Source organism: Urtica dioica, chromosome 2 (genome assembly GCF_054948205.1).
Source record: "Urtica dioica subsp. dioica isolate 48M chromosome 2, U.dioica_male_clone48M_v1_H2, whole genome shotgun sequence".
Lineage (NCBI taxonomy): Eukaryota > Viridiplantae > Streptophyta > Magnoliopsida > Rosales > Urticaceae > Urtica > Urtica dioica.
In genome coordinates, this window is record NC_142757.1 from 40981108 (window position 1) to 40996186 (window position 15079).

The following is a 15079-nucleotide window of genomic DNA, read 5'->3' on the forward strand; positions in this document are numbered from 1 at the left end:
CAGTCGCCATGCTTTATCATCTTTGTAAAATATATGTCTGAATATCCTTCGGTTTCTCACATTTTTTGTCGGTTTCTTCTACAGTAAGCGATTTTCTACTAGTGCCGATTTTTTTTATCCGAATACCCATCGATTTCTTTTCCGATAAGCGGTTTACCCTCAAAATTGAAGTTTCAGTACGATAACAGTAACGATAACGGTCACGGTAAAGCGAACCTTGTAATTTTTTCACAACAAAATAGCAAAATATGGATTTTAATAAATTAAACTTATCAGAAAGGATTTTAATTAGATATTTAGGAGGGACTTGATTGTAATAAGGATAACTTAAGTCGTGAACTGTAAACAGCTATAGAACGACAAATTCCTTTCGTTCAATTTTCTTTGGCCCTAAAAAAAAAAAAAAAAAAAGCCTTCCTCGTTCTCCCTCAATCTCTCGCTCTCTGTCTCTACATCCCAACACCGACCATCCACACCGTCGCCGTCGCCGTGACCGTCATCTTCACCGTCTCCGTCATCATCGCCGCCACCGAAAGACGGTCCCGAAATAGCCGGGAACCTTAGAGACCAGACCGCGAATATCGCGAACTTTGATTTGGCAACAATCTAAGTGAGTCCACAGAATTCTAATAAATTATTTGGAGTTTATTTTTCAGCTGCGTGGTTTGAAAATTTCCAATAGGGGAATTCTCGGTTCAAACTAGTTGGTAGGTGAACTTGTATTCACCTTGTTATAATTGTTTAATGTCAGCAGTGTGAGGAAATTCGATGAAACTGCAAGATCGATAATCGTGGAATCAAATTTCGTAAATTAAAATGATTGGATAAATTTGAGCATTGTTGGATTGTGTTGTGGCTTGTAACTTTTTCCTGGGACAAATAGTTGTTTTGATTTGTAGAAAAATAGTGGAGACTTTGCAAAAATTTTAGGATTAATAGAATTGTGGATTTGGAAAAGGGAGTGTAAATTTAAGTGGTAAAGATTTGGCGAGTCAAATGAGTCTTGTTAGTTCATTACAAACGGTAAGCCAAAATTAATCACCCTTTCCATGAAATTGCTAATCTGTAAGCAAATTCTGAAAACTAAATCCTGTTCGAATCCGTCAGCTTTCTGGATATATGTGTGTTCAAGGCTGCGAGACTCTGATTATTTAAGTTTTATTATAAGACTTCAAATCTCATTATCAAAAGAACACTAACGCTTTATGTGCTTAGATGATTTGAATTTCACACATGCATAATATGTGCATTAGTGAATGATTCTTGTGATAGCATGACTTTGGTTTGGAAGTAAAAGGGAACGTTAATGGTAACCCGAGGTTTTCTTAGTGTCTGGTGGATTTCTGGGTCAGTTTTTATTTTAAAAATTATTTATGAGATTTGTTTAGATTGTTTGACGTTAGTAACAATGGGGGATTATGCTCGTCGATAACTGTGCAATTGAAAGATTTTCGAAAACGATACGGATATAATGCAGAAGCTACATTGTGTTCCTTTCCCGAGTTTGATTTATTTTGAAAGAAATACAACTGACCATATTTTCACTTTTCAGCTGACAAAAAAAAATGATTCTCAGCAAAAGATACAGCGGAGAAACTCACTACGAAGTCCTATCAGCAAAAGAGGACGCAACTCACGAAGAAATCCGAGCCTCTTATCGATCTGCCATCCTAAACTCTCACCCCGACAAGCTCCGAAGACCCAACTCACTCTGCGAAAACGGATCGGACGACAGATTCGTTAGGGTCCAGAGGGCTTGGGAAGTACTCGGGGACCCGAATTCCCGGGCTCTCTATGACCACAAGCTCCGAGCTTCCAGGCGAGAAGACATGGCTGCCTCAGAAGACTTGGGGCTGGAAGATATGGGGGTCGAAGACGCCGGAGACTGGGTTGAGCTTTGCTATCAGTGCCGGTGCGGAGATTGCTTCTCCGTCGATTCTCTCGAGCTGGAAAAAATGGGGTATGTTTTGTCGAGGAATGAGAATGAGAGCATGGTGTCTTTTCGGATCGTGGATGCTTTGCCAGCATCGGTGGTTCTTCCTTGTGGTTCTTGTTCTTTGAAGGTCAGGTTGTTGATCGATCCAAGTGTTTGTGTTTCTGTTGGTGGATGATCTTTGATTTTCTGGTTCATATGATGGTTGTTTTTTCTTGTGATTATGGTTTGAAATAAGAAATTTTGAGTAGTAGTCCAACCATTTCAAAACTGAGTTTTGTTGCAAACTTGGTTACTGAATTATTCGACTATAAATATATACTATATGTATGTATATATTTACAGCGACTATAAATATTTCTTCATATCATTTTCCAATTTATATATATACATGTATATATTTACAGCAACTATAAATATTTCATCGTATCATTTTCCAATCGATTATAATCTGGCGATGGCATTAAAAACTTGTGTTTGATGCATTAAAAAATGATCATTGAACTTCTGAATTTCAATGGTAAACGGATTCTTTATACGTTCATTCCAAGATTATCGTATTCCAAAAAGTTTCCCACATACATATGAAACATTTATTCTAAAATAAGTTGTAAACTGTAATATTAATAAAGAAATGGTAAACGAAAAAAAAAAAAAAAAAAAAACTGTAAGAAGCCAAATTGTGAGAAAAACTACAATCCATATTTTATGGAATTCAATTTTTTTGTTGGTATTTTACACATTAAGTTTGAAAAACCAAGATGCAAGTTAATTCTTCAATTAATACATTCCAATTTGAACTTCTGAGTTTTAATAATTTGGTCTTGTAAATTTTAATTTTATTATTTCCTTAATTTTGAATTATTAACTACATTTCCCTTAAAATTTATTTTTCTAATTTCATTGTGGAATTTGTGTCGAAGGTGTGTAGCCTAATTGGTCGTCGAGTTGACGAGCTGAAGACCGACGCTGAGCTGACGAGTTGGAATGCTGAAGATCGAGCTCGATCACCGAGCTAAGATTGATCGCCGAGCAGACCGCATCGAGCTGCAGATCAGACAATAGTGTGTATGACGTTTTGGTCAGGAAATTAGGTCAAGAGTATTTCAGGTTTGTCTGTTGCCCTAGATGTTTATCTATAAATAGTTTGTAGCCGTCACTTTTGTGTGCGTGGAAAAAAAAGAGAGAATCGGTACATAGAGAAAGAGAGAACAAGTTTTGTAAACACCTTTCTCGATTGGGTTTATACTGAATTTGTAGCGGCAAAGTGAACATAGTTTTCTGATTGTGAGAGAGGTTTCGGCAACTAAATCCCAATAATCGATATCAGAGCTTCTAAAGTTCAATCGTGGCGAAGAAGATGTGAGGCGAAGAAGGCACGACGCATGGGATCGGGAAGCTCGACGGGTCGGACTATGCATTCTGAAGAATGCATATAGAAGATTATCTGTATGGGAGAAAACTTCATCAACCTCTAGCGTGAAGTCGGAGAAGATGGATGATGCAGAGTGGACTCTCCTTGATAGACAGGTGCTCGGAGTCATGCGGCTGATGTTGTCAAAGAACATCACCCACAACGTGGAGAATGATCATAAGAGGACCATGGCGGGCATAATGAAGGTTTTGTTCAACACGTATGAGAAACCTTCGGCGAACAATAAGATCTTTCTCATGAATAAAATTTTCCGCTTGAAGATGGAGGATGTAGCTAGGGTGGCCACACAAGTGAACGAGTTCAACACGATCGTCAACCAATTGTCATATGTTTGTTGTCAATGGTGCCTACAAGAAGAGTAGTAGTCTTTACTTATGTACATTTGATGTAATAAAGTCTCACGAAAACTCTTGCTTATAACTGCTGAATTATTAATAAAAGTTGAAACGTTCACTCATTCTTCCTTGTCTGTTTAAAGCTTTATGATAAACTATAGTCTTTAGTCCATAAACAAACCTAACAACAAATGACGAGTCAAATATAGATTTGCATGAACAAACTCTTCATGGTTTGCTTAAAACAGTATATTCGCAATCTAAGGGTCAAAGGGCTATTGATCCCAGTATGATTGTTAGGAGAATCTATGATGTCTGGTTATGGGACATTGAGAGTTGGAGACTCTATAGTTCTTCTAGGTATCTTCTGAAGGTACTGAATTGACCAGTGCACTTCTAGAGACAGAATAAGAACAAATCATTTAACCTCTTATGTCTCGAAGTCACCACGTATGAATTGCATCGTGCTTACCTCAACCAGAAATGAGACATGTCATTTCATAGCTTACGTATTCTCATTTGAGAAAGTCAGAGTTCTAGATTCACTATGTGATATAGACAAGACCTATTGGTGAAGTACTAAGTTATGAAGATGTCATGAGTAAGTTTGTGAAGATCTTATAGATATGGAATTCATGTACAAGATTGCTGAAATGCAATGTATATCACCTCATGCTTTGTTCCTTGGAATGTGAATAAATGAAGTGGCAATTGTCCAAATTGAGTCATGACTCTTTTGGATGAATCAATGTGACTTGTTAACTCCTCGTCAATACATTGTTTCTAACTTATTCACAAGCGACAAAGGAGTTGAGGAAATAACAGCTAGAAAGATAAAATGGTAATTTTGTAAATCTCATCTAGTAGATGATATTTATGAAGGGTAAACACAGATAATATTCAGTGGATCCACTCATCACAATTAAGTTGTATTCTTGAGTAGAAAATAAATTCATTTGAACCGAGAGATTTCAGTGTCAACTTTTTAGTGGAGTCAGTTGACATTAAGCTAGAACTTGGAAAAGGTTTGTGAACTTTTGAGTCCAAGTATGCTAGCTCAAGCTTTGTTCATTTGGATTCATGAGGTCACTACCACAAGTCATTATAGTAGGATTAGTTAAACTAGAAGCTAAGTCAAAACAAGAACTAGACAAGTTTTACGAAAATTGTCTAAAGAGTAATTCTGTCTTTTTGGACATATGATGGAATGAATGTCAATAAATACATTTTTTTCCATTGTTATATGATGACAATAAATTCATGTCACTCGGCCATAATGTATTAATTGGGCCTTGAGGATTGAATTTCATTTCATGGAATTTATGTGAAAATTCTTAATGGGCTTTTCTTATGTTGTCATGAACAAATGAAGAAACTTCTAGGATTAGTGAAATTAGAAGCTAAGTCAAAACAAGAACTAGACAAGTTTTACGAAAATTGTCTAAAGGGTAATTTTGTCTTTTTGGACATAAGATTGAATGAATGTCAATAAATTCATGTCACTCAGCCATAATGTATTAATTGGGTCTTGAGGATTGAATTTCATTTCATGGAATTTTATTTGAAAATTTTTAATGAGCTTTTCTTATGTTGTCATGAACAAATGAAGAAACATCTAGAAGCTCCTTCTAGAATGCCTTACTCGTCCAACATAGCAAGAGAAAAGAGATTATTTTGTGCATTGATGTATGAATATACTTGCCAAAAGAAAAAGAGGAAACAAATTTCCTCTATGAGGACACTAGTACAAAAAAGACCTTTGGGTGCGACTTTTTTCGCACCCAAAAGTCAATTTTCGCACCCAAAGATACTTTTAGGTGCGACTTTGGGTGCGACATTTTCGCACCCGAAAGTCCGCACCTAAAAGTCTTGGGTGCGAAAAGTCGCACCCAAAAGTCTTGACTTTCGGGTGCGACATTTAGGTGCGATTTTCCGCACCTAAAGTCGCACCTAAAATGTCACCAAAATCCGTGGAAAAGGCTGGTCAAAGAGCATTGGGTGCAACAAAGTCGCACCCGATACTTTAAAGTCGCACCCGATACTTTCCCGCCATGACAAGAAATAGTACTTTAGACGTCATCTGATTATAAAGTGACTTTAAATCTTTGGAAAAATGTAATTATTATCAATGCTTTAGTTGTCACCTGATTTAAAAGTGACTTCGATTCTTAATTTATTTATAAAAATAAAAAGCAATTAAATACATTCAGCCTCAAACTTTGAAAAAAAGAGAGTTTGAATTTCAGATCAAACCGCAAGCTTACATACATAGCTTTACAGCATAGGAATAACAATTAATTAGCGAAAAACTGATGACACCATTTCAAGTTGAGTGAAAAATTGATGAAACTTAATCTGGTAAAGACAAATGATGACACCATAGATTTTGATTTTGTGAGAAATGAACGGCGATTACGCTTCCATTGCAGCAATTTTTCTTTTGGCATCATCCAAGGGGGTCTATCAGCGGCAGATTGTCCTTCATTTTCAGAAATGGATTCCTGAGTTTCCAAATCTTCATTCTCCAACAGCATTGTTGAATACTTGTCATCAAGAGGTTTACACAATCCAAAATCAGAAAGTTTTAAATGGCCGTTTTTGTCCAAGATCAGGTTATCTGGTTTTATGTCCCTGAAAGAAGAATACTAGAGAGTGAGCCAGCGAGTACTTAATGCTCTTAAAAAATATATTTTTCATGGCATACGTGTGGAAGTTCATATAGAGCAAATAGCTAAGATTTGTCAACAACCTTAAACTTCAAAGAAATAAAGACACTTGCTTAATTTTTTTTGGCAAGGCATGTGGAGAAAGAGTTTTTATGATAAAATGGACATAAGATCAAGTTCAAGGTGATAAATGAAACGCCTCTTACTGCTCTTCATCTATTTAAAAGTTCTTGACCATTCTACTACCCTAACCAAACTCACATGTAAGTAACTAATGTCCACTTCAATCATGCAGTTAAGACAACTTATGTACAGGCATCCAAGTAAATAATCCCGATTTGGCAGAAAAACAGATCAGGATGTTCGGGGAGGTAGAATCCAATACTTCTCCTATCTTCAAATCGACCACATACATAGTTATTAGATCCGAACTATTGGGAGATTGGGTGTTAACAACAGACGATACTCATACCTATGAATGTAGTTGTGTTGATGAATGGAATGAATAGCTAGGATACTTTCCGCAATGTAAAAACGTGCAACTTCCTCAGAGATAACGTCTTCTCTCATCAATAGCGTCATGATGTCACCACCAGGTAAATACTCCATAATAAGGTATCAACCTCTGCAAGCAAGTTCCTCTCTGACCGAACGTGCTCAACCTAATTGAAATAAGAAAATGAACCAGAAGATAAACGAAGAATGAAAGATACCAGTCAGACTTGTTCCACTACCATTTAGTAATTAATTGCTCTACATAATATGATGCTTCACATTGATTTTAAGGTCTTGATCTTTTTTGTCTGAATGCTAAACAAGAACAAAATAATTTCGCTAAGATTCTAATAACATTTCGGCCAGAGATACCGCGTTATTTTGATTACAAACTGAAACTACAGCATGAAAAAAATTTAAATTATAGTTTTAACTGCTTTACCAAATAAATAAAAAGGCATCTCTGTGTTACCTGTCCACGGCTAAGCATCTCTAATTTCTTTAATTTCTTCATTGCAAAAATCTCTCCTGTCCCTTTCGCACGACAAAGCCTTACCTGAATCACAGCATGAAATGAATAAATCTCATAATTAAAAAGATCAATATATAAATTCTATGATCAACAATTATTGTAGAAAATTCAAACACAAGGGTGCTGGACCACAAGAGAGTTACATCCCATTTAAAACAAGATATAGTCATTAGCTCTCTAACACAGCAAGTTTGACCACCAAAAATGTTCACGTAATGAATCAACTTTTTCTCATACCTCGCCAAAAGCACCTTTGCCAATCACAGTTAACTGCTCAAAGTCATCAATTCCAATTTTACGCCTTTGCAGTCTCATATACTCAGTTTCTCTGCGCTCTAGATTCCTCATCATCTGCTCTTGTTCCTCAGCAGATATCTGAGACTCCTGTGCTTTTCTCTGCAGTGCTCGCCGCCTGTAAAAAAAAAAAGAAAAAAAAAGGGTTACAAGTTACACCAATCAAACCAAAAAAGGGTTACAGACAGATGAACCACCAAAAAAAAAAAAACCCCAAATTCTTAAAACGAACCCTAGAATCCGAATTAAGAAGTGGGGAAGAAGATTTTCTTTACCTTGCTTCCCGAAATCCAGTCTCCTCGGCGCCGTCTCCCTCTTTTCCCGGCGTCCTCGGCGTGCTCGCGGCGGCGCTCACTCCTTCTCGGCCGCGCGCGCGAGGTGATGCTCGGTCTCGGTGGCTGCTGTCGGCCGCGCGTCCTCTCCCTCGGTCGCTCTCCTTCTCAGTCTCGCTCTCTCGCTCCCCCTCAATCTCTCTTTCTCTCTCTCGGCCGCTCAACCCCCTTCTTCTTCTTTTCTTTTCTCTTCTTCTTTTCTTTTCTCTTCTTCTTCTAATCGCATAGAATTTGGCAAAAGAGGCAACAAAATTTTAGAAGTGAAATAAGAGGGAACAAAATCCCGCTAAAAAAAGATCAAATATTTTGGACTTTTGGGTGCGACTTTGTCGCACCCATAGGTATGATGTTGGACTTTTGGGTGCAACACAGTCGCACCCAAAGGTATGATGAGCTTTTGGGTGCGACTTTTCGCACCCAAATTTTAAAAAAAATCAGCGAAATTTTTTGGTTTCTTCAGTGACATTTGGGTTCGAAAAATCGCACCCGAAAGTAATTTTTGGTGCGACTTTTAGGTGCGAAAAGTCGCACCCAAAAGTCATCCGCACCGAATAACTGTATTTGTAGTAGTGGGAAAGGATATGAGCGGCAACCAAGGCAAGGAGAAAGACAATCAAAAGAGGAAACAAATTGGCTTCTAGAAGCTCAATTTGGACGTGTGACATGAGGAAAAGGGGAAGAAAATATTTGCTCATGAATATGTGATATTCAATAGAAAAGAGGAAACTACCTTTTGAAGGTAATCTTCCTCCTATAAATACCTCACCTCATTCACAACTCACAACACACAATTTTGAGATTGAGAGCCTATTTCTCTAAGTTGGCCGCCCCCCCTCTCTCTCTCTAGAATCCCTTCTTGTTCTTTGTTTTGGCACCAAGGTCCTCATTAGACCTAGCATTTATTTAGCTCTTTGGCTCAAAGACTTGTTCTTGAGTCATCGTGTTTAAAAGTGTCTACACACTAAATCCAACCATTCTCTTAAGACTCTAGTGGTAGAAACTTTCGTGGTTGCTTAACAGGTTCAAGAATACTAGTGGGAGAGGCGAGCTGCGTGGGGAGACGAACATTTCAACCTTCCAAAGGCTTCTCAACGTTCAAGCTCCATTCGAGGTTGGTACTGAGTAAAAACTAAATGTAGTTTTAAAATTTTAAATTATATGTTCATGCGCTTTGTCTAGGTTGTAAAACGTTTTACGTGTTTTAAAGAAATTTTTTATATTCCGCCGCTTGCTAGAAGCGATAAAACTTTTCTTAACCCTAGATCTATTCCAATATTGTTGGAGTCGATTTTGATGATGAGGTGCGAGCTCTCATTCTGCTCACATCCCTACCGAACAACTGTAAGCCGATGAGGGCAGATGTTAGCAGCTCGGTTGGAATCACGAAGTTGAAGTGTTAGAAATTCTTGCCAACGAGAAGATACTTATGTAAATTCTCGTTGAAATTATTAATAAAATAAAGTTTGGCATTTATTATCTATTTGAATTGAAAGCGTTATTTCTTATTTAATGAGATTTATTAAACATTCATTATTCCATAGCCTCCGTATCTAACTGAGTCACGTGTTGGGCACCTGAGTTCGGGCGGTGTGCTAAAACATGGTCGATGATTGATATACACCTGGAAAACTATATCTAAAGTCATATATGTGGAACACATGGGTGAAAGCTGATCACTATGTGGGAGCATTCTACACTTGTGGTAAGTGTACGACCCGGACAGGTCCTGGTGTAGATGTATCGTTTAAGGACCGTTACGACACACTAACCGAGGCCACTATGATGGTCACAGTGAGACTTGATCTAAATCCTGAAGTGATCATGGACACTGGGTTATGTTACTGAGCTCTTTGACTCATTTGCTAAAAGGCTATTCATGCTAATCACAGCTTATGTCTTGGGAGTTTTCTCAGAGCATAATTCGAGTGGGAAATGATTTACAGATACGGAATCCAGCCTTCCTGAAAGAAGGTTAATGTTCTCTCACCTAAGGGTTGATTCCAGAACCGATAGATTGCGCGCACTTTCGAAGTAAGTAACGTTCGAAAGAATCTTTCGCTGGGGAAGCAACAATGCTTAGGGCTGATATGTATCAAGAGAAGTATAACGGAAAAATTGACTTCTCTTGACACGGGTTGAACCTGGAGGATCTTGATCACAAACTGACTATATCAGTGGACACTCGTCACGATGAGTAAATATAATTCTAGTATAAAAGAGAGTTCAGTCTTGGCTTACAAGGTGGAGTATTTGACCAAGATTAAACGAATCGATGGAAAAAGAGAAATGACTATTTCGTCTTTTTCATCGGATTTGTTAAGCTTCTATTACTAGGTCCATAGTCCCCGATTCGGCTCTGATAAAGGCGGATAAGAACTTTCGTATAATAATGTTTATCATTATTAATCTCACTTGCTGTAATTGTGATTGACAACATTAATTCTGGAAAACGGGTATTCGCGGAATTAAATAAATATTTATGGTAGAACTGTTTATTTATTGTTTGATCAAGTAAATAAAAAATTATTAATTATTTGTTTATTGTTGGACCAAGTAAATAAATGATTAATTGAGTTTTAAGCAATTGGGCCTTGCACACATGGAAAAATCGAATTGGGAATTTCGGCATAGGATTTGCGCAAATCCCCTTGGCCGTGTGCCTCCAAATCCGATTTTTTCAATATTGGTATTTACCAATATTTTCTCTTTAGTTGTTTAAATAAAGGAGAGAGAAAAATATAAGATATTGTCCTATATTTTCTCCTTATTTAAAGGAAAGTATTTAGGAGAATATTTAGGAGAATAATATATTCTCCTTTATTATCTCACTAAATAAATTATTCTCTATTTAAATAAAAGAATAATATCTCATAGATATTGATCTGATGGATGAGAGAAAAAGTAGGATTCACTAGATGAGATCCAATGGCCTAGATTTAATCCACTAGTGTGAACACAATAAAAGAAAATAAAATATTCTGGAAGATTCCATGAATATCTCCTTTTTACTACTATGAATAGGGGTTCATGAGAAGACAAAAATAAGCAATTATTTTAAGCAATTTTTGGTGAAAATTTCGTGCAACCTAGCCATCCCTTGGCCGTGCACTTCTGCTTCTCTTCCCCTCGGAAATTCGTTTCCATTCTTAGTAAAATAAGAGAGAGATCTCGAAACACCTAGTTTCGTGATCTAGTGAGATAAAGACTGTGTCCACTCATCTTTCTTATTCGTCTCGGAGATTACGTTTCGGAAGACTAAGGTGTCATCACATCGAGTCCTTGAAGTAGAGTCCCTTATTTGATCGTGTGGAGGCTTGTACATTCAAGACGAAGACGGATTGTGAAAGCTTTCAGTTCGTGAACCGAAAATCAATGTAAGTACTTGTTTACTCTTGTTTCGGTTGCTTGACTTATATGCTCTCTTATAATTTTTAATTAATGTAAATCTAGATCTTGTCATATAATCATTGAATTAATTAGCTCATGATTAGCGTAATTAATTACGTTTCCGCATTTATATGGTTATATGGGGGAATCATCCCCGACAAGTGGTATCAGAGCTAGTCGATTTACTTAATTAATTGATTCGTTCATGTGATTAAATTTAATATGGTTTGAATGAATTTATATTTTGATATGAAGTTCATGCAATTCAATATATGATTATGTGAATTGTGATTTGTGGTTGATCGTAGAATTTTTTATTCTCGCTTTTCTAGATTTTTTGTACACCCGAAATTCAAAGGATATAGGATTTTTTGTAAATCTATTATTATTATTGTAATCCGACGAGCGACGTTCTTGATCACGACGATCGGCGAGATACGAGACGGACACACAACGAAGAAGCATGACGGACGAAGAAAACCTCCACGACTACGCCACAAGAAAACTTGTCACACAATTCTGTGACAAGTCTCGGCCGTCCTCTTTGTGCCGGGCCGCGCCCTCATGGCGGCGGCGGTCCGGTGCAGCCTCAAGTCTAATATTGACCTAGGTCAAGATTAGAGGATTCGTCCGGGCCTCAGCCCGGAAACCCTAGTGGGCCCACGGGCCCACTCATCAAAAAAAAAATTACCGAAAAAAAATTAAGTTTTTTAAATGTTTTATTTAATTAATTGTATGGGCTGAGCCCTAATGATTTTTATTTAAAACATTACAAAATAAATTATTATGATATCGATTTATTTTAAATGGGACATTGGAATGGGCCCTTACTTAATTATTTTTTCGATAAAAAACTTAGAAAAATTAAATAATTTGATATTGATTTATTTTTTTAAAGGACATAAGAATGGGCCTAATTGAATCCATGGGTCAATATGATTGGGCTCATCTTGATTTATTTTTTAAAGAGTCAATTAGGATACGATCAACACAAATCAAACCATGCTTGCTATGCTTGTTTATTTAATTGCTTTGCCATGCTTGTATACTATAACTTTGATCGTGTATCGTATGTTTATGGTTGTCATGTGCTTTCATTCATTAAAATTGTCTACTTGGATTAGGATAGTTAATTAATGAATGAGTTGAACGGATCGGAGAGCTTTGTCACCAAGCTGATAAGAGGCTAAGCTGAGAGGTACTTAAGAAGACCTAATGTCTCACCTTCTCTACTGGGAGCTTTTCCGTGAAGGAATACTATTAGGATAATCAAGAGTAGAATGTTACAATTTCCTAATGACTAAGCTATATCGAAACTTATTGTTTTTAAGGGTAGCTTAGAATCACTCGAGTTTTTAATATGATTTAGTAAACACGAGTGTATCACCTAGATTAAAGTTAATGCTAGGAAATTAAAATACTAAAAGTATATTGAGTCTTAGGCCTCCAACATTGACACAACACCGTGAGGATGAAAGATCCCCTCGTGACCGGCGGTTTTCTAAACATGGTGGTCAGTTCCATTCGGAAGGGCTTTTCTGATTCCAATACCAAGGTTGTGTCTCTGACGATAGGTGGGAGAGTTGATCCCTGCGTGTATTAGTTATGCTAGTGCGTATGGGCTAGATTTCTTTCACTGAAATGTTGGGTTGACTCATGCATGAACCAACCGGTGGTTGCTCATGTGGCCAACGATTCCTATTAAAATGGTAGTTGGTGAGCATAGTTATGAAGGTACATGTACTGTGATTGTTCACTAATCTGAGATGGTTCTCATTTTCACTAGGTGCACTCTGTTACGTCACCAGAGTGAAATGGACTGTGACTATTAGTCGAATTACCTTGGAATATAAAAAACTGGGTCTTTTAATATCTTTAGTATTTTTACCCGTATGCATTATGTTTTTTATTTCCTAAATTTATATGATGAATGTTTTTTCTTTTCATTAGTAATTTATGTACTTGTATTTTATTAATTTCAGCATGACTTCGAATTATGATCTCTTGAAGTATATTATGGATAACAAAATGAAGTCTGGTGAATGCGCAGTTCTCTATATGAGAAACATGTCGGATTGGATGAATCTAGCTGCCTTTCGGGGCACAAAGATTGATGAGGCAACTCGGGTTGAAATTATTCTGAATTCACTCGCCGAGGAATACGCCGATTTTGTCATTTACTTTCGTGGTTTTGGCCCGGATTATAAGATGACGAAGTTTCAAAGCGAACTTCTTTCTTGGCGTGATGGTTTGGTAGAGTATGCTTACCATCAGGTGCAACCGAGTTTGGCACCACAGCCTTGTCCACCTTCACCAGAAGATTTACCATTAGAGAATGTTCTCGTAATGGAAAGGCCATCACTTATAGTGATTCCTGATGATGATGACATCAGCCCTGAGTCGTGTGAAGGTAATGTACCGTTCACTCACTTACATGTATTAGAAGCATTATATGCTGGAGATTCTCTCTCATCCTGGATAATTGATTCGGGGACAACTAATCATGTTTGTACAACCTTACATGTGTTTGACTCGTGGGAGGAACTGAGGGGAGACGAACTACAGCTTAGAGTGGGGAACAGAGAGTCCGTCACGGCTAAAGCTTTAGGAATAGTTCGACTCCGATTTGGAAATAAATATTTGATATTAGATTCAGTTTATTTTATTCCTGGGTTCTGTAGAAACCTAATTTCAGTTTCTGAACTACTTAAACAAAAATTTTCTTTATCTGTGAATGAGAAAACTATGAGTGTTTCTTTAGATGGAAGATTAATATGTGATGCCTTATTATATAATGGTTTATATGTATTAACTCCTGAAAATAAATGTTCATTTAATGCTGAAATGTTTAAAGTAGCTAAACTCACATCTAATAAGAAAATTAAACTGTCTAGTGATGAACAAACCTATTTATGGCACTTAAGACTTGGTCATATAAATATAAAGAGGCTAGAGAGGCTTTCAAGGCTTGGGCCGTTGAAACACCTTCAAGTGGGAACTCTGCTGGTTTGTGAATCCTGTATTGAAGGAAAAATGACCAAGCGATCTTTTGCTGGAAAAGGATTAAGAGCCACCGAACCTCTGCAACTTGTTCACTCTGACGTCTGTGGACCAATGAGTGAAGCTGCGAGAGGCGGTTATGAATACTTCGTCACATTTACTGACGACTATTCTAGATATGGTTTCATTTACCTAATGCAACGAAAATCTGAAACTTTTAGTAAGTTCAAAGAATTTCGTGCTTGTGTTGAAAACCAATTGGGTAAGACTATTAAGACCTTTCGATCGGATCGGGGAGGCGAGTTCTTAGACAATGAGTTCACCGATTACTTGCTTGAGCATGGGATTGAGTCGCAATTATCGGCTCCTGGTAACCCTCAACAAAATGGGGTTGCTGAAAGGAGAAATAGAACTTTATTAGACATGGTAAGATCCATGATTAACTACTCTTCACTTTCAACATCTTTCTGGGGTTATGCATTAAAGACTGCCATGTATATCTTAAATCAAGTTCCTTCAAAATCTGTATCCGAAACACCCAAAGTACTATGGAATGGAGCACCTGAAGGTTTGCGTCACTTCCGTATTTGGGGTTGTCCCGCTCATGTCTTGAAAAAGAAATCGAGCAAGTTGGAACCAAGAACAAACGTTTGTTTCTTTGTTGGTTATC

At 37.2% G+C, this 15079-nt stretch overlaps 1 protein-coding gene and 1 long non-coding RNA gene across 2 annotated transcripts; one reads left to right on the plus strand and one right to left on the minus strand.

Annotated features, from left to right (window-relative positions):
- Positions 1 to 332: 332 nt before the first annotated feature.
- LOC149404765 (DNAJ heat shock N-terminal domain-containing protein) lies at positions 333 to 2183 on the plus strand. The gene is made up of 2 exons (XM_089605875.1): positions 333 to 610; positions 1553 to 2183. Exon 2 carries the CDS (start codon positions 1566 to 1568, stop codon positions 2109 to 2111), a length of 546 nt encoding a protein of 181 aa, XP_089462001.1. The 5' UTR covers positions 333 to 610; positions 1553 to 1565; the 3' UTR covers positions 2112 to 2183.
- Positions 2184 to 6078: 3895 nt separating this feature from the next.
- LOC149404766 (uncharacterized) lies at positions 6079 to 7376 on the minus strand. Its single transcript, XR_016295514.1, has 3 exons — positions 7337 to 7376; positions 6842 to 7031; positions 6079 to 6334 (listed from the first exon to the last, which is right to left on the minus strand). It is a non-coding gene; the product is annotated as an uncharacterized LOC149404766 (long non-coding RNA).
- Positions 7377 to 15079: the final 7703 nt, after the last annotated feature.

Coding starts and splice junctions, on each gene's coding strand:
- LOC149404765 (XM_089605875.1), top strand. CDS start 1,566: ATGATTCTCAGCAAAAGATACAGCGGAGAAACTCACTACGAAGTCCTA.